This window comes from Saccostrea echinata, unplaced genomic scaffold (genome assembly GCF_033153115.1).
Source record: "Saccostrea echinata isolate AGI-Se365-2 ecotype Australia unplaced genomic scaffold, CSIRO_AGI_Sech_v1 ptg000056l, whole genome shotgun sequence".
NCBI lineage: Eukaryota > Metazoa > Mollusca > Bivalvia > Ostreida > Ostreidae > Saccostrea > Saccostrea echinata.
The window spans coordinates 11,720,946-11,741,682 of record NW_026889805.1 but is presented as its reverse complement, the minus strand read 5'-3'; the positions used below and the strand labels follow the sequence as shown (position 1 = coordinate 11,741,682).

The 20,737-nt window shown below is 33.1% G+C and overlaps 1 protein-coding gene across 4 annotated transcripts in view; it reads right to left on the bottom strand.

The window, feature by feature from the left end:
* The window catches only part of LOC133173686 (cGMP-dependent 3',5'-cyclic phosphodiesterase-like), a 60,441-nt gene that overhangs the window by 10,680 nt on the left and 29,024 nt on the right, over window positions 1–20,737 (bottom strand). For 3 of the 4 annotated variants that reach the window (XM_061308680.1, XM_061308679.1, XM_061308677.1), the window contains exons 10-21: window positions 17,940–17,981; window positions 12,374–12,442; window positions 11,649–11,779; window positions 9,444–9,555; window positions 9,145–9,184; window positions 6,596–6,659; window positions 6,420–6,501; window positions 6,271–6,331; window positions 3,243–3,324; window positions 3,107–3,141; window positions 2,174–2,289; window positions 910–987 (exon numbers count right to left, since the gene is read on the bottom strand). In XM_061308680.1, the coding sequence (XP_061164664.1) occupies window positions 910–987; window positions 2,174–2,289; window positions 3,107–3,141; window positions 3,243–3,324; window positions 6,271–6,331; window positions 6,420–6,501; window positions 6,596–6,659; window positions 9,145–9,184; window positions 9,444–9,555; window positions 11,649–11,779; window positions 12,374–12,442; window positions 17,940–17,981 (912 nt within the window). Of the gene's footprint in view, window positions 1–909; window positions 988–1,303; window positions 1,382–2,173; window positions 2,290–3,106; window positions 3,142–3,242; window positions 3,325–6,270; window positions 6,332–6,419; window positions 6,502–6,595; window positions 6,660–9,144; window positions 9,185–9,443; window positions 9,556–11,648; window positions 11,780–12,373; window positions 12,443–17,939; window positions 17,982–20,737 lie in introns of all 4 variants that reach the window. The other variant, XM_061308678.1, reaches the window with a different exon arrangement.

Sequence of the window (20,737 nt, the reverse complement as noted above, 5' to 3'; positions counted from 1 at the left end):
TTACGAGGGGGTCATCCAAATATCAAAGTACTAGCTTTCACGATTCAAAAGATACATACAGTTTAACTTTGTATCTTGAACACTGATATCTCGAATACCATGGATATGACGAAGTGATTTGGAAGTCCCAATTCCTTATTCTTTAAGTATTTTACCCTGGATATCTAGAATCCTCATATATCTCGAAATTTTTTCTCGGTCCCATTGAGTTTGAGATAATGAGGTTTGGCTGTAATTGTATTGAAAAAGTCAATTGTCTATGAAAAGGTTATGTGGTCAGTCTCTTCAATACTGTTGAAATGTGAAAAGGCAATCCACTTGTAGTACTATATCTTAATGTTCTAAATATAGGGTTTGAAGATAGACGATGACATATTTTAAGTGATCCCCACCTTGCTCTTGCTTGCTAGCAACATATAAACCCCATATGCATATATTTCATATTAGTAAAATTCAAATTAGAAGAATTTAAATGTTTTCATATTGTACCGATTATCCATATTAATTCAATATTATGCAGAGTTATTTGTGGTGCAAATACATTAAATATTTATCATCTTCTTATGTAAAAGAAAGGTTTATTTGTTTATATATATGATGTGTTTCAATCCCATGCATGTTTGTGCCAAATGCAGTAATAGTGGTCTCAGGTGTACAAAAGTGTCTAATTAAAAGTAAAAACTTATAAAAAATACACAAGAAATAAAAATCATTCCATGTCCAATAAAATCAAAAGAAAGTAATCTTTTATAGGAAGGATCAAATTTATAAAGGTGGTGGTGGTAAAAATATATAAACTGATCTGAGGGCATGCAATATATGTTACAGTTTTATTATATTGACTGAATTGAAGAAATTATATTGCATCTTTACCCCTCCTTTTTTACTTTAAGAATGAAGAAGACCAACCTGCATATGATATATCATAAGTTCATTTGCTAATCTATTTCTGTGTTGTGAATCTTGAAGCTTCTTGTACATAAGACACTGCAAAAGGAAAATAGTGTTCCCCATCATTGTAAAAGTCAGTCCCCAAGTGCCTCTATCCACCTTAACTAATACTTAATACCCTAAAATGGCACACTTTCCTTAATAGTACAGCCATCCTGTCTGAAATAGAGTGTCAGTAGAGAGCTACCAGGGGAGATAATACAAGAGCTACCCAATGTTAACAGAAAAGCTCAAGCAAAAACAGCTGGAAAATAAAATAAAAGGTGTTATAGAAAATAAAACAACTAAATACTGGAGGGTACACCATTTTAGTGCTACAATATTGATACGACACTGCAATCTACCCAGTTACCTTCATATGGTACATCATTAATTCATTGGCTAAACTGTTACGATACTGTGCAGCTAAAACATTCTGGTACATCAGCGACTGGAATTTAGTTTGAAAAAGTAAAGCTTAATCAGCAGCTACTGGAACTTTATACATCTAATGATGTTAATACTCAATACAAGTCTCAATAATGCTATTATTAAAGACAAAAGCTATATATACAATATATATATATATATATATATATATATATATATATATATATATATATATATATATATATATATATATATATATATGTATATATGTATATATATATATATATATATATATATATATATATATATATATATAAACGAGCCCATTTGGGAGAAAAACAAATGCAATTTTCACTAATGTATTAATTGGTTTAAGCAACTTAACCTGTAGAGCTGAATTTCAATATTACATACATGTATAATGAATAAAGTTTATAGGAATGCTCTCTATTAATAACAAGTAAGCATAGCTTTTTAAATGCTGGCAAATCCAAGAAAGACAGGAATGGTAAATTCTGGCTTTAAAAAACATGATAAAATGAACTACAATTTTTGTTAGTCCTGCAGGGAAGATAAAGCCTAGACATTCTAGATACCCTCTGCAAACAATATTCAAACTGATCTGAAATTAATTTGGTTAATGTAAACATATCCTTAATACATCATTACTAAATATAATTCAAACATTTATTTTTACATGATTTACATGTACAGTGTACTAATCAGAGAAAATTAAAATTATCAATAATGGTTGTAAATATTATATACATGTATTTTCATTTTAGCCTTTGGTAATTTTGCACATTAATACTTCAAAATAGTAAAATAAATGAAAGTGAAAGAGAAGACGTACATGGCTGATGCTTATACAGCAGTAGACAGCGAATGCTGAGGCTAGATCCTCGTCAAACTCTGTGAAGTGCTGTCCTGTCTTCTTATTACAGAGTTGAGCTACGCCCAGAACATCTCCTGTACCCCAAATAAAACATCACTTCATCCTTTCTTCAATTACAAACTAATTACTCATTTTAAATTATAGATATTACTAATAGATATTTAAACATTATTATAACCTCATCTTGTTTACCCTTATATGCAGGGCTAGTATTGCTTTATATCAGTATTCATTAAAAAAAGAGCAGCTTCCCCAATACTACTCAAGGAAAGAGCTAGGTTCACTTTATGCATAAAATGGCCCTGTCCTTATATCAATTAATTGACTATCACCCTCTGTCCCATCTCATATATCAAAATAAAGTAGAGACTTAGTGCTTTCATTTCCTATAACAATTTTTTTTTTGAAAATCCAGGTATTGGAAAACAGGCTTTGAGAACATGCAATGTTCTTGAATTTTGCAGAAAACAAGTGTATTTGACTACCTTCAGCAAAGAAATAAAATATGAGCACAGCCTACGATCCAAAAATTAAAACATGTTTTGTGATCTTCAGAAACACATCTTTCATTATTTAATTGCATATTTTGGATCAGAGGTTGTGCTCTGTATGAAATATTGAAAAAATACCTCAACTTTTGGCAATTTCTAAGGGAATTTAGAGGAAATTGGGAAAATGACGCATTTTATGATGTCATAATGCATTGACTAGAGAGAAAATTACGTCATGTTCAATAGATACACGGTCACCAAGGGTCCAAGTTATAAATACTGCATTTTCAACCAAAACTCAGCAGTTTCGATTTTTCAGAAATTCTCAGGGCCAAAAAAGGCCCTAAGTGGCTCTTGCTCTTTGTACGTAAGTTGAGCTAGTGATATCCTACAGACTTACCCTTTTCATTCTTGATAGGAAAACACAGTATATTTCTGCAAAATAAAATTTGTGCAAGAATTAAACCTTAATATTGACTACATAAATTTTACTGCTCTATCTCAATCCACATACAGTGTATTAACAAAAACCTTACCTAGTTCTAAACCCTGTAGAATCATCAATGCCTCTGTAGAACATTGGATGGGAGTAAGCATCTTTAATGTTCAGCAATTTGCCTTGAATTGAAAAGATATATGATACTCTAAATTAAGATTTACATCAGTTAAAGGTCATAGGAGACAATTACCTGAACATATTGAGTTGCATACGGGAATAAGTTCATCTGAGCTGGTAAAATAAGACTGAAATTGTTTTTTGGATTTTTTACTCAAGATAGCTACAGCACAGTCGATCAAAATTACTCAGTCGTGAAAATTCACTTTGACTAACGTTGCTTATCTCCCTTAGCATATGACATCAGAAAGGCCCAGTCGCTGTTCAAAGCAATGCAATGTTTACAAACTATCATGTCATTTTGCAGCTTAATTTTAAAGAATATCATAATCATGGCTAAAACCTTGTGTAAATATACGATCTTCAAACAGGCTAGTATTCCTTTTTAAAAATTCCATTGCATATTTGCAAGATGTTTGCATGTTTTATCAGTCAAAATGTGATCATTTTCATGATTTTACACTTCGATCTATTGAGAGAAAAATAAAGCGGTCAGAAGAGAGAAAGAAGGGAGAGTGAGAATGAATTCATTTTTCATAACCAGTGCAGTTGTTTTACTGAAATCATTTATTTACAACCTAGTTTTACTTTCACACAGAGTCCAACACGTACTGTCAGTATGACACTTTTCTTGACAAACGATACGAACCTGCTATGTAATATCACATGGCTTTAAAAAAAAAAACAAGAAAAAAATTTCTTGTGTTACTGTTTTATACAATTTTATCAATTCTTATCATTTGACACTGTCTTTATATTCACTTACTCATGAACAACATCACCACCAATACCCGAACTCTGCACCCCCCCCCCCCCCCCCTTATTATTTCTTTCTTTTAGTAATTGAAAGTTCTTAATCGTGTCATTTACACACACTGCAGATGGGTTAAAAACAACTCTGGCAAGAACTATACGTAAACTTGTATTTATATGCGAGTTAGTACAAACGCCGTTTAAACATGTAGACCTATGTATTAAAAATAGGCAGCTCTAACATGTGGAAATATTTCTATGAAGACTCTACCAAATGCAGATATTGAATGAATTAGAAATCGATATATATATATTTTTTTTTTAGTAAAATTTAATACATAAAATACCAGAAAAAAAGGTAGGTATTTTTCCCGTCAATTTGTTAAAATATTTATCAAAGATCAGTACTTATATTCGTATACAAACCTATTTATTTTTCCAGTGTGTATTATATTTACGTTTTTTTTTGTAAAGGATATAATTTCAAAAGTTTTATTACCTGTTAAAAAGAACATTAATATTAAAATTGTAGTCTTGCAAATGATGGATGGATTTGCAAACTGATCACAGACTGTACTGTTTACTATACCGAGTAATTTCAAAAATCGATATTATCGAGTCAAACTGTGACTGCACAAAGTATTGGCATCGTAACAATCTCATTTGATTTGGGCTCAATATTTCTTCTTTATATATATATATATATCCACGGGATAAAGGGGTAAACAAGGGATAATATATATATATATATATATATATATATATATATATATATATATATATATATATATATATATATATATATTACAAGAATACGATCATGTCATAAACTCAGGGATTCTATTGCTATATTGTTTTTATAGTAATACGGGGAAAGCGAAACTTCAAAGACGCTGACAATTTTAGTGGTTCGCGCTTATCATGGACTTCAATACCACTGGCCCCCCATGTTTATTTTGGGGATTCACGTTAGGGATATTCCCCGCATACGTGTCATATATCTTTCTTTAACATAATATTATAGGCTTAATCAAAACGTTTATTCTAAGCAGAAAAGGTCCCTTTTAATAAATTGCTCTATTCTATGTTGCAGTATGCGATTTTTCTTGGAATAAAAAACGACTTAATGACTGACTTTTTTTTAATGACGATGAAATCATCTTGGTATGTCGTATAAGTGTATTAAACAGGGAAATATCTTTTTGTTTCTAAAGGTTTGATGTAGAGTAAGTTAATCGGAAGTTGTAGCTTAATTTAAGCGTAATTTTATATAGGATATTCATCAGGATCATCCTCCGATAAAAAGCTCCAGTTTTGAGTTGCCGTGCCTTATTAACGACTCGCTCAAACTGAATTGACTGAACTACGAAATCCGATAACTCACCTGAAAACATAGACACATTTATATTTACAAAAATAGTTTAAATTAATTAGATAAAATATGGTAGAAATACATTAGTCTAATGCTCTGTTTACATCAGTGGGCTCTTGTGACGTCATAAAACCACAAAATCAAGAACGATAAGCGAGTAAGAAAAGTAACAAGTGGAAAAGTTTTCACTTTCATTTTTCAGTTGAACAAGGGCCAAAAAATATTACTACTCGTAATTTAACATTCTTTCATATATAGCTTGAGGTTTAAAAAGTGAAATCCTCGTGTTAAGAATCGTTTCCTATGACCTTTAAATAAACAAGAGGCCTATGAAACACAATGCTCACCTGAATCATTCTATGGCCCTGCTGTTCTTTATCATAAGATTAATTCACTATATATTATTTTGATAGCCTATTGTGGCCCCACCCTATCGCAGAGGTCATGATTTGAACAAACCTGAATTTACAATACCTATGTATGCTTCAATATGACTAATCATGCCTTTGTGTTCTTGAATAGAAGATTTTTAAAGATAAATTCCTAAATTTCTTATGTAAAATTTTGAGATTGTCCACTGTGGCCCACCCTATCCCCAGGGGTTGAAATTGGTCGAGCGGTTTTGAAGAAGTTGGAAATGTGAAAAGTTTACAATGACAACAACAGAGAGCAGACAATTTTAGTCAGAAAAGTTCACTTGAGCCTTTGGCTCAGGTGAACTAAAAATAAATCATTCCTGAATTCATGAGAATTAATAGAATCATTGCATATTTAGCTGTAAAGCACCTGTAGCACTTGTACACAAATCTACATATGGGCTTACCTGTAGTGGCGACATGGCCCGCTATTCCCTGAGTAATTGGCATTCTAATTTCATTATACTCCTACAAAATGAATGATTCCTAATTTACAACTGCCGCAAACTATGGAACTAAAACAATTGATACTCATCCTCTACACATTGTACAGTACCTCTTTATTATTAGTTGATATTCCATCAAACACTTCTGCAACAAGCTCTTTGGTTTCTTTGTCAATCAAAAATACTGAGCATCTGTAAAAATCCGAGATAAAATTCATTACCAATAATTTTTTTCTCAAAGTTTATAATACTTATATTAATACTTCTCAGGAAGGATAGGTCACACCTTTCAGCCTGTGTCAGGTTCCTTGCCTCTTGCATAATTTCTCGGAGAAGTTTGGTTAAATCATCTGTCAATAAAGATTACTCTGTTAGAATTTAAGAAGAATAGAAATTCTATAGATTTTATTAATTACTTAGTTACTGTAAGAATTATAAATCTAACTGCTCTTCTTTTTTTAATGCCAATAATTTTCTATATTCTAAAAATTTTCTTTATCAATCATTTGTCATGTTTAAAACTAACATTAGGTTTAAACTAAACATTTCAATTAAAACTGAGAAGATAAATTAATTAAATCAACAGTAACAGTGACAAACATGAAACAAATTTTAACAAAGATTTTGAATAAATGTTTTGAATCACATACATATGGCATGTGTTTAATTCTTAAAAACTCCAATTGAAGGGAAAACAGGAAAAACAAACTTAAATGTTTGAATCAGCGTGATCAGTAAACTTAAAACCTGTTAGTAGAAACTAGGAAAGGGTCAACATAACTGTTTAGTGAAAAACAAAAGGCCTACTTATTGTGACATTGAGAGTATCAGTGGTAGGGGGCTGCTGCTGCTTTATATACTCCAGATCTCTGTCAAACTTCTCAAAGCTACAACCTGAACCTCTCTTGGAAAAACTGTCCAGAGAGGAGTGGCCAGAAAGATTGGGTACATTTTGATGTGAAAAACAATGGGTTTCATGAGAAGTAGTGTTCTCCACAACAATCTTAATGCTTTTTGTGGGAGATGAAGATGAAGGTATTAAACCTAGACCCTCTATTACAGAATCCAGATCACTGGACCTCATACTCAGAGGGTCAGTGAAAGGTTCCATATCTTCAACAAAGGCATAATTTAGACTAGGTCTGCTTTCCATGTATTCTAACCTTATCACAGACTCTTTAGATATAATTGGGTCACTTTTGGACAGTCTTACTTTTCTGGTTTTCAGCTCTGGGGATAGAGTAGGTGACTCCAGCATACTCCTGTCCAGGAGAGAATTATACAGTCCCTGTTCTGACATAGAACTGACAATACTCCGTTCAGTAAAAGTATCATAAAACACGTCCATTTTCTCATCTGAATCATCCATGTCAATCTCCTGATCAGAAGCTGCTACTGATTCCACGGATATTGTGTCCAGAGTCTCATCTTTAGCAGTATGGAAAGATTTTAAAGTTATTTGTTCTGAAGGCACTTTTAGAGTATCTATTTCTAAACTGTCTAATAAGTCATTATGTTTCATTCCAATTTTGTCCGTATTGTTTGTCACAGCAGTCTTTAATGGTGACATGGATGCTGGAACAGAGTCATTGAAATTATTGTCACTTTCTGATTCAATAACAGCCATTTCTTCTTTGACAGATTCAATCATCCTAATACTGCTGTTCAACTGGGTGTCTATGTCATCAGATTTGTTCTCTGCATCAAGTACCTTAGGCTTAGCGCAAGACAAAAAAGAACCACTGCTACCTGGTTCACTGTGAGCTCTTGCTGCCAAATTCTGTTCAGGAAGAGATTCACCAATTTCATTTTTCCTGTTAGAAATGTCCATTTGATCTTTTTCCTTAGAATGAAATTCATTATTTGCTTCAATATGAATACTTTCCTCAGTAACAATGCACTGTTCACTCTCAGCCTTGAACAGCTGGATTTTTCCAACTTCTTCTGTTGTAGATGCACTTGAGTTATCCCCAGGTGTTTCTATTAGTAAACTGTTACCGGCAGCAATGTTATCTGTTTTTGATTGTTCTTTCACTGGAACTTCAATTCTGTCCGACATTTCTATTGCATTTCCTTCTTTGTTTTGATCACTGTCCTCCTTTGGCTCTATCAATGTCAGGTCAGTGAAGTTGAAATCATGGGGAGGCACGGTGATGGAACTGATCTCTTTAAGCTGAATGAATTCATCAACAATGGCAGGGCCATTTTTATCACTAGATTCATTAGCTACCCCACTTTCTACCTGTGTCAATCTTGAATTGCTTACACCACTCATAGGTTCTTTAAAATCTGCTTGGATGACTTTGATGTTATTCTCTAAATGGCATTTCTTCACTTCTATTTCCTCTTTCTTATGAATACATTCTGATTCCAGTGGTAATTGGACTGTCTCTACTTCCTTTTCAAAACTCGGGGAAAATTCCTCATTTTTGTTTTCAATATTGTCCTCATTATTTTGTATATATACAGAGCTGAAGTACTTTCTTTTGACAAGTGATTTTTGTGAAGAAGACTGTGAGAATGAACATTCAGTATGATGGGAATCTATCTTTTCCCCAGAAGAGGTTTCTAACTGGCTTCTAAAATACTTGGAAGATCTTTCTCCTAATACTGAGTCCGTGGGACTACTAAAATTGTTCCCTCTTTCATGCCTGTATGATGTGCTTTCTGTTAATGATATGGAATGACAGGTTTTTGCTGACCCATTGCTATTTTTGTGCACACTTTCCCTTCTCCTCCTATTGGGAATTGTAACTTGTTCTTTGTACATTGCCAGAAACTGGGTCAGATTTGTATAGCTAACTAGTTCCTCATTATGTTTTATAGAAAACTCACCTAAATGAGTGAATAGATTTCTTGCCACCTGCAGCATAGCCTAAAATGATAAAACCATGTGTTTACTGCTTCATGTTTCTTAGTTTAACTTTTTAATCATTTGTATGTATTTTCAGCATTCTATTTTTTTTTCTCATTATTTGTTATAAAGATTGTTTTTTTTAATATTTTTTCAACAAAAAAAAGAACATTTTAGTAGATAAAAAAAATAACTGCTATAATCATTGTATAACACAGAAATTGATAGTAGTTGATAAACTAAATGACATAGTGTGTGAGACCTTTTGAGCACTGCTTACCTGAGTTTGAAGTTTGAGCTTTCGTTCATTTTGAAATGCTAATGTACTTGTTAAGACTGTCGATGTGTACTGGAAACACTGAAGGATAGTCTGGAGGTCTTCATTGGAAAAACTACAAAATATCATGTGGTGTCATTAACATGCCTATTGATGTTATAGGAACAGTTTAGAGTGAATTGCATAATGCCACCATGCACATATAGCCCTGTTTGTGACATAATGACACTTTCCATGTTGAGAAGTTTAGATACTAGGTCATATTGCTACCACATCAAAGGAGTTAATAGAGTTCATCTCACTGATCATGGAAAAAGTCAGCTGAGATATGTTCCTTGTGTTTTCTGTTGAGCTTTTATAAATATAAAGTAATGTGTATATCAAAGCTCACCTCAATGAATGTTATCTTTAGGTAAGGCAAAGTCTCACATCAAACATATGTTCTGGTAGTGTGTGTCCCTAAATGCAACATTTATGCAAGTTTGGTCGGAGTAAGGTTTTGGTATTAATTACTTAGAAATGGACCTTCTCCAAAAACTCTCTCTTGTTTACTCATCTGGAAAATGAAGGTCGGATCCAGAATCCAAAGCAAGTCTGGTAGCTTTCATCTCTACCTGAATAATCTATGCAATATTGATCTAGGTAGGGATCATAGTTACTTGGAAATAGACTTGCTCCAAAATCTTTAGCCTGTTCGCTCATCTGGAAAATGTAGGTCAGATCTAGCATCCAAAGGAAGTCTGGTTATGTGCATACATGTACATCCCTTGCAAGTCTAGTTAGGTGCATCCCAGAAGCATCATAGTCCAGGTAGGACTTATATTCTTTGTTGCCAAAAGTGTTGCAACAAACATGGCTGATATCGTCACTTCAAAAGTAGAGTGAGCATCATTACAAAAGGCCCATGGGCCATAATGCTCACCTGAGTAACTTTGGCCCTGCAGCTCTTCACCAGATTTTCCCCCTTGTAATACTTGTTGTGGCCCCATCCTACCCCAGGGGTCATGATTTGAACAATATAAAATCTATACATAAGTTTCAGCATTTCTGGCCATGTGGTTCTTGACAAGATTTTTAAGGATTTTTCCTACATGTTTCAATGTAAAATTTTGATTCTCTATTGTGGCCCCACCCTACAACAGGGGGGTCATGCTTTGAATAATTTAGAATTTTCTCTACCCCAGGAAGCTTCCACGTAATTTTCAGCTTTTCTAGCCCAGTGGTTCTTGAGAAGAAGATTTCTAAAATTCTTCCTACACATATTTCAATATAAAACTTTGATTCCCTATTGTGGCCCTACCCTACCCCCTGGGTCCATGATTGAACAATTCAGAATGTATACACTATCTCAGGAAGCTTCCACATAAGTTTTAGCTTTTCTGGCTCAGTGGTTGTTAAGAAGATGATTTTCCAATATATTTGAATATCAAAATTTGATTCCCTATTGTGGCCCCACCCTACCCCAGGAGACCTTGATTTGAACAATTTAGAATCTACACTGCCTCAGGAAGTTTCCACATAAGTTTAAGCTTTTCTGGCTCAGTGGTTCTTCTTGAGATTTTTTAATGACCCCACCCTATTTTTGTCTTTTCTTGATTATCCCCCCTTGTAAGGGGGCTTGGCCCTTCATTTTAACAATTTAAACTCCCCTTAAACCAAGGATGCTTTGTACCAACTTGGGCTAAACAGATGGAAGACAGACAATGGGAGATCAGAAAAGCTCACTTGAGCAAAATTATTATAATTTTTTTTCATTATTAGTATTTAGTAGCACAGCCTTTCTGATTGGTAACTTGGTGTAATCTTGCCAGAATTGATGCATACGGGCTTTGAAAATATACTTGAGAGAGGCCATTACAATTCCTGGTCACTGCAGCTATGAGGTCTTGTGTTCATTCAATGTGATTTACCGGTATCTCTGGAGACAATTAAATTTTAATGCAAGGCCTAACATTTTCTGTAATTCAGGTCTGGGGATTGTGCAGACCAAACAAATTTCTGAATTCAATTTTCCTGTTTCCATACAAGCATTTGTCTTGATGAATGAGGAGTTGCATTATCTTAAAATATAAACTCTGTTTCCAAAAACTTTTGCAACTATTGGCCAAAGATGGGTGTCAATATACTTCAGCGAGTTCATATTACCATCAATAGGCAAAATCATACCAATTCAATCATAAATTATACATCCCAAAACATGCAACTTACTTTTCAGCATCTTTTTTATTCACAACACAAGCTAAAGCTATTAAACCATCACTATTTCTGCTAGATACTGGAACACATAACATGGACTTTAATTTCACTCCTACAAAGTTTTCTATTTCTTTCCTTTTGTCCTAAAAAGAAAATGCTACATTAATAAAGAATTAGAGAGTCATTCTTTCTTCAAAGGAATACTGTTTAGAAAAGTAGTCTAATGTTTCTTAATTGCAAGTTGCTCATATGAAAGAGGTCTGAAAATACACTCTAGCTAATAAAGCAGGTGCACTCATATCTATAAGAGAACTTAGATCTGTTTCTGGAGACAATCTAAGGTTATCAAATGAAAGCAATGAAATATGTTGAGTGAACTCTCAAGTAGATATGCATCAAACATGTTCTATAACCATGGGCACTTTCATATAATCTATGTTAAATACTGTAGATGTTCTCATGAGGGGACAATTCACATAAAATTTGTGATCTGTCACAACACATTCTTTAAATCATAATACCATATATGACATTATATATGATCAATCTTATTCCCATTTTAAGCAAAAATATAGGAAGACCAAGCTACTAAAATTGCAAAATTACGCAAATTTTCCCATGTTTACAATATACTTTAAAGAAATTTCTCCTTACTTGAAAAAAGAAGGCTGTTGCATCAGATGGAAAGTTAATTTACATTAAACTCCGACATGATTTTCTGAGAAAAAAAAAATTACCAAAGGTACATCTTCTAACTTCATTGGTTTCTTTGAATCTAAAGGTAAACTAAAAACACTATTTTGGCCCTGAAAAAAAAAATAAGAGAGAAATTGATATCAAATATGCAAAACTACATATGTATTACTTCATAAAATATATATAGAAAATATCACTGCATTTGATAAGCTTGCTTTAACAATACTTGTGAAGGTTTTCATAATATGAACAATAAAACATGCTTGTAGTGAAGTGCAAGGGACAAGCAATTTTTAATGATTTTAAATGTGTAATTTACTATCTCCAATATTAAAGCTTTTTTAAACTACCTTGAATGAAAATCACTATGCTGTAAGTATGAATTCATTATACCCTTGTTCGCTGTAACCAAGCATGTTTTACTATACAAGCATGAAACGAAAGTCATGTATTTTTTACCAATTAACTAATGTACATCATCATAAGCAAGCATTTTTTTGCCAATGAAATTTTTACGAGTGTTTTGTTTTCCATACAGTTTGCATTTGTTGGTGAGCCATTATCATTAGTTGCCATTTGATCACTCTGATCAATAATTAGTATTTCATTAAAGTCTCTGCACCAGTGATCAGAATCAGACAGGATCACAATCAATAACAGGGCTTCACTTTTAGGTGACACACAGTCTCTCTGAACATAACACTAAAGCTATCATCTGGGAAATCCCTGAGGAATCCACTGGAAAAATTCATGATCTCTTTCCTCAATTATCTAACTACTTCAAATGGGTGTCACAGTAGAGGAAATTGATTAGTTTGTTCCAAAAAATAGTTACTTTTCTACTGGTTGTAAATTCAAACAGCCATAAGCTAAGCATGGGTTTTTATTTATCTGAAATTTTATAACTCTACAATCATTCAATTTCACTTCTGAAGTCACATTTTTGTTTGAAGGCTCTATTATTTTTCAGGAATGAAGAGTTGTAAACAATTCACACGAAGAAAACACTTTTTATATTATGTAAAAGTTCTAATCCTGTACTTCTATTGGTGTTAAACTTGTTAGAACTTAGCTAGCAAAATCTTATTATGTATTTACATTTTAATAAGACAACTTTGAAGAAGCCGGACATCAAAGTCTGTAGTCTTTTTTGTTGTTTGTGTCAGAGTTGAATGTTCTCGACACACAGCTATCAAAGCACATAAAACGAGATTTTAAAAGCTTAAAGAGACTTTTCTCTCTGCAGTACTAGAACCTTTATAAAATTACAAATTATTTAAATGTATATTTTACACTGATTTAAATACTTTTTAGGAATTGATGGAGTACTTAAACATTTATCAAAACAGAATAAATACAAGAATTACTTCCTGATACTCTGCAATCTTTTTAGGAAGTTGATGGTGACTATATCAGTAAAGCAATATCACAGAGGGATAATCTCGGATTATCAGGTATCTCGAAGTTTCTTTCTCAGTCCCATTGAGTTCTAGCTGCAGAACAATAGCTCTCCAAAAAAGAAAATTATTGACAGACCAGAGAGCTACAGTGCCACCCATTGCAAACAAAAAATTGTTCTGTTCTGTGTTCTTTTTCCATGTTCTTTTACTATTTCCACTACAAAACATTCTTTGTTATTAGCCTTACTGGGCCTGAAATTGAGACCATCAAAAATTTCGCCTATTTATACTGACATTTTGGGTGCCAAGATAATATGACCCAATGCTCTTCGTGAAAATGTAGTTGATAGAGGTCTGAGGAATTTCTTTTTAAATCGTGCAGCTGTTGAGGTATGAATTTAAAGAAATCAATCCAGAAATGGGTGCATTTTTTGTGTGCAATAAATGTAGATTTTTCTATGGGTGGTACAGAAAGCTCTCTGGTCATTCATCTTAATTTTTTCAAACCAGCAAGCTACAGATCTGCAGCCGAGTTTGAGATAACAAGGTTTGACTGTACAGTATTTGAGAAAGCAAAACAGGTCTTTTTAAAATTCTACTTTGAACATTTTTAATTATTGTATCTTCTACATTACTACTGCAAGCAGAGCATGGACACAAAGATGCTAGTACCCTTGTCCCTCCACTTTCAAAATTGGAAGGGGCACTACACCCCCCCCCCCCCTTTCCTGTGACTACCCCCATGGGTACCTATATTGACTAATATCAATTTTTTTAAAGTTGGTGGCTAAGAAAAATTTGCCTGGTGACTAAAAATTTTTACTGGTAACTTAATTTTTTTTATCAGGAGCCAGCTGGTGCTGAAATTTAGAGTTCACTTACAGGCCTGATACAGGATATGTATACGGTTCTATGACCACCAGGTCACAATAAGACCTGACAGTTTTAACAAATTATATAATGTAATTTAAATTCCATCAATTTACATTAAAGAAAATACAAATGGATCCAAGAGCATTGTCCTTTATCAATTATAAGCATCCCTAACCAATATCAGACAATAGAGAGCTTTTAGTGCTTTCCCAAATCACAAAACAAATACACAATAATTTTATAATCATTTTCCTAATAGCTTTGGAAGTTGTCATGATTTTTGCTTTTATCCAGATATCATTGAAGCAAACTTGACATTTGCCATTTACTTCCGAGACAAAGGCTCCAAGACTAGCTTCCTACACCAAACGGCTCTTACAAGCATGAAATATGTCTCCATTTATAAAAATATTCAAGATCCTACTTCAATTATATCAGGCATACACATATTTGATCTTGTTTTACACTAAAAATTGATGGACAATAGGCAAAAAAAAGATGTTGCTTCCAAACCATTTCCCACTACAAATCAATACTCCAAGACGACATTATCAAAGGGTAAAACAAACTCAAGAGACGCCTGTTAGAAGTCACTTTTTATTCCTAGCTTTGGTTAAATTTGTTAGGAACTTGAACATTTACAGTCAAAGCAGTGGATGAAACATATCATTATAAAGTCATCAGCCAAAAATATTTGTAAAAAACTAAAAATCAAAACGGCCTCCAGATGTTAACAAAAAACTGTATATAATATTATAATGAAATCTTTTATCTGCTCATTGAATGCAGATATTACCGAGTTTTTTAAATACTGGTAGTTTATCTGTGATACTTTGAAATCACTCATTTCAATGGGGTTGAATTTTCGTTGTTTTCGTGGTTTATGTCTTTAATAAACTGTAAAACTTGAAATGTATTACAACACTGCATTTCTTCAACCAATGAATTCCCTTGAACATATTGAAGCAATATTTTTTCCTCAAACCTAAAAAATTTGACCCCTCAAAAATATGTGATTTTACAGCCATAACCCTGTCAGCAGTAAATTTTGAGAAAATCCCATGTAAACAAATATGGATTGGAAGGGGAAAGTGCAAACAAATGATCACAAAACAAACATATATGTGCTATATGATGCAAACATAAGAAAGATGGACATTGTTAGATTGTCAGGTTTTGTTCATAAAAAAATTAGAATTATCTTAAATTTTGTATAGCCTGAGCATGTATGTTGTTCAATAAAAATATGAAAACTTTAATATTGAAGAGACACTTGAAGAATAAAAAAGTAGCTGTGTGTTTGATTTTTGAATGACATGAAATGATTTTAAAATATTGCAAGAAATAAAAATGGAGACTGAGCCCCCATGTGGCAACTTATAACGAAGGTTAAAGTGTCTCAAATGCATGTCAAACTCCAAGGTCAAGAGATAAAAAATGTTGGTACCTAAAGAAAGGTCTTGTATCAAGGAATATACCTGTGAAATATGACAGCCCTAGCACTAACTGCATGTTCATAAGCTATGGCCAAGGTTAAAGTTTGGTAAAATTTTTGCAAAAGTGGGTCAAACACCAAGGTCAAGATCAAAAAGTAAAATAAGTTGGTACCCAAAAAAAGGTCTTGTCACAATGAATACACGTGAAATGTGAAAGCCATAGCTTCAACCAACCAAAAGTTATGGGCAAGGTTAAAGCTAGACAGACAGACGGGGCAAAAACTGTATGCCCCCGAATCTTCGATTACGGGGGCATAAAAATATTGAGAGATCAGAGAAAATCAAAGTTAAAAGATTTTTTTAAGTATGCCTTAAAAAAAATTAGAATTATTTTTTAATTTTTTTTTCATTTGTTACCTAAAGGAATCATGCTTTGCATGTAGGTGAAAAGTATACAACTAAACTGTGGAATCATTAGATTTCATGGTGGCTCAATTTTTGTACCTCTCATCCACCACTTAACATCATCCACAAATTAATAAACTATGATTACAAAATCATATTTCTTTTAATAGATATAAGAGAATACATGAAATTATGTCCCAAAGAAACTGTAAAATTTAAGAAAAACAAGAAAATTGGCCCCCATGAATTTTATTAATTCAACAGTATGTCACTGTCATTACCATTTTCAAAGCACATTTACCAATCGTTATATAGAATATCATGATGCATTCTTCGTTATATCAAATTTGTGCATGTGGAAAATACATTTTAAAAATTAGTCTTCCTAGAAAAGCAACAAAAAGATACATTTCAAAAATAAGATTTGTTAAGAAAAAATGTTAGTGGTAGTGACCAAGTGACTATTGATGTTGCTTTTTTGCCATCGACTGTGGCCATGACAACCCTTCTATGCCATTTTTTTTATGGCTGAATATATGGCCAGTACTGTTGTATCAATACAGAACAATATGCTATAAAAAAAATTATCAAATAAATTTCTGGATATAACAACAATAATAACAAAATACTTTAGCATCTCTATCCCTTACTATTAATGAAAGCATTGATTCTCAGTATCATATAGCTCACTTTATCAAAGTGTCTATATGCCTCCTCTTTCCTACCCACTACAAACAGAATTTAAGAAAGACCTACACTAAGATTTAAACCAAGACTTGGAGCATCACAGCTTAAGCTGTCTGTAAGACAAACACTTGGTAGGATATTGATTCCCCTGTTTGAACCTAAAAAAAACATCAATTGATCATCAGAAGATGATTTGTCTATCGCCAGAATTTTAGATGAGCATGAGAGTGATGAGATTTACAAGTTCTAGTAGACTGCCCAGCTAGTAAACAGCAAGGTCTTAACCCAATACACAGGAAACAAACACATAACACTACTCCTCTTTACTACAGAGAAACATTCCTACAACCAGTCTTGTTTTGGTACTCATGTGAAACTTTTAAGGAAAATGTTATCTTTACTTAAAACCATTACAAATCTCTTTTAAAAAACAAACCCTAACACCAATTAGAGCTTCGACACTCTTCCCCGAGTAATGTATTCTCATTACTCAAACATTTTACTTCTAGGGGCTGTGGAATAACTGCAGACTAAATCAAATTCAGATCATTAGAAACTTCAGTAATTGGCTTTATTTGCAATGGATTATAGACTTCTGACAATTTCACCATGACTAAGATCTGTCTGAGGAACTGCTATGCAGAACTGTGATGTAAATGATTTTTTTTAGATATAAGGATAAAGATCTATATAAATATCAGACTTTTGCAATGCATTCCCACAATAAGTATCACAGTACAATTGCATGTGACAATTTGATTACAAAATGAAAATATATAGTTTTACAGTAAAATTCACAGACTTACAGGAAACTTGACTTCTTCCTCTAGGACAAGTCCTCCAATAACCTGAAATCACAAACAGTCCATTATTACAGTATCTCTTATCACATGGGGCTATCCATATAATCATCGGTGGCAGATTTAAGGGGGGAGGGGGGGTTCTAGCACATGTGCCCCCTAGAATTGTCATATTCAAGACAAATCATGCTTCCTTTCAAAGACATAAGTAATCATTACAGAGTTCACCTCAACGAATGTTGTCTTTAAGCAAGGCAAAGTCCCACACTTAACTTACAATTTAGAACTGTACATCCCTAGATGCAACATTTATGCAATTTTGGTCTAATAGGGCTTGCAGTTACTTGGGTGGGAACGGACTTATCTAACAACTTTAAACAAGTCACTCATCCAGAAAATGTAAGTCAAATCCAGCATCTGAAGCAAGTTTGAGAGTGTTCATCCCTTGATGCGACATCCATGCAAGTTTGGTTCACATAGACCTTATAGACCTGCTCCAAAAACTTAAAACCCAGTCACTCATCAGGAAAATGTAGGTCAGACCCAGCATCCGAAGCAAAGTCCAGTAGTGTGCATCCTTAGATGAAGCATCCATGCAAGTTTGGTCAATATAGAGCTTATAGTTACTTGGAAATGAGATCTGCTCCAAAAACTTTAACCTGGTCACTCATCTGGAAAGTGATACACTCTGAGGACTCCAGATGCATCAACTGACAAAGTTTGATGATTCTAAGCTAATTAGTGTCTGAAATATTTAAATTAAGCCATGAAATTGCAAAAGTAGGTCAAAGTGACCTACTTTTTGGTTGACACACTCTGAGGACTCAAGATGCATCAACTGACAAAGTCTGAAGATCATAAGCTTCAAAGTGTCCAAAATATGCCTCTAAAACAATCTGAAAATGAATACCTGTAAAATTCCAAGAGTAGGTCACTGTGACCTACTTTTTGATAAATCTGTTTTAAGGCCCAAAGGTGCATCAACTTATAAGGTTAATGATTCTAAAGCTCTTAATATATGAAATAATGACCTTTAATGTTAAGAAAATGATTAGCCATAAAATTCAGAAAGTAGGTCACAATGACCTACTTTTTGACTGACACACTTCAAGGTCCCATGATGAATAAACTGACAAGTTTTGATGATCATAGGCTTCAAAGTATCCAAGTTATGCATCAAAATTAAAATGAATACCTGCAAATTTTAAAAAGTAGGTCAATGTGATCTACTTTCGAGTCAACATGATATAAGGTCCGAAGATGCATCAACTGACAAGATTTGATGATCCTAGGCCTTATAGTAGGCAAAATATCAAAGATTTAACAAAACGTAAATTTTGAAGTAACCTTGAGATCATGTCCTTTGCCCCAGTGTGATGTCTTGAACAATTTTTAATCTACAACATATTATCATCCTTGTATGTAAGTTTGGTGATAATCTGCCCTGTGGTTCCTGAGAAGAAGATTTTTTAGCAACCACTACTTTTGTTTTTATTTCCCTAATTATATCCCCTTGTATTAGGGAAACATCCCTAGTTTTAGTATAAATGAAAGCCCTTGGGCCAAGGATACCCTGTGACAAATTTGAAAAAAAATGACTAAAGGGTTCTTGAAATATAGCCCATTTTCCAAAAAGTTTACACACACTGCACAAATGGCCATAGCATTAGCTGAGCCTTTGGCTCAGAAGAGCTAAAAATGCTGATAAAGTTGAATACTTCTCATCAATATGTATCAACATATAAGGTTTATAATAAAATTATCTTGAAAAGTTTCTTTGAAACTTAGCTAATCAAAAATTTGAAAAATGAAGAGAATCAAAGGAAAGGTCAAGGTCATAAAATGTTGATGCAGTTGAATAGCTCTCATCAACATGTATCAGCATAAAACTTTTGATAAAAATATCTTGAATACTCTCTTTGAAACTGAGCTAGACACAAATTTTTGAAAAGTGAGATCATAAAATACTGATGCAGTTGAATAGATCTCATCAATATGTATCTGATTCAGGCTTAAGAAGTTTGATAAAAACGTCTTGAATAGTTCCTTAGATACTAGGCTAAACGCAAAGTGTGATAGAAGGACAGAAGATGGACAAACACTATATGACCCGGCCATATTCATGCTGAAACCATAAATTAAGAGAGATGTTTTAAACATACATTTTATATAAAATCTAAATTGTGTAAATCCCTTTGAATATACACACAAGATATTTCATTTTCATATGGAGTGTAATTCATGCCTACGGTACCAATTTCATCAACGATCGTTTGCATGGTCCCGCCATTTCCATGAGTTTTTCTATCACGGGTGTCACTAAATTATGCAAATGTGTTTTCTTTAAAAAGAAATAATCCTAAAAACTAATTAACTGACTTTAATTTTTTTGAAACACATTTATTTACAGACTGACCTTTGAAAATGTCAGTAGCAGGTTCAGTAATACGTAATGTGAATACCCGATAACACGTGGACTTTTGCACTTCCAACTTTTTCTACAGCATATGTCATTCTTACTATCAAACTGTGACTTTTCTGTATTTTTCATGCATAGAATGTTAAAAATTTTGGCATGTAAAGATAGTTTCCTATTTTAGTACATAAATTTACACATTTTCCTACCATATATTGGGAAAATTTCTAACCTTGCATGATAAAATAAGGTCTATACCGTAAGGGCAAGATCCACACCACTGAAAAATATCGTCTGTTTTCCATTTTTTTTCGAGAAGAAGCTTAAACAGTGGGCAGTTCAATGTCAAGTAACTATATCGTTGATATTATATTTATGTATATCTTTC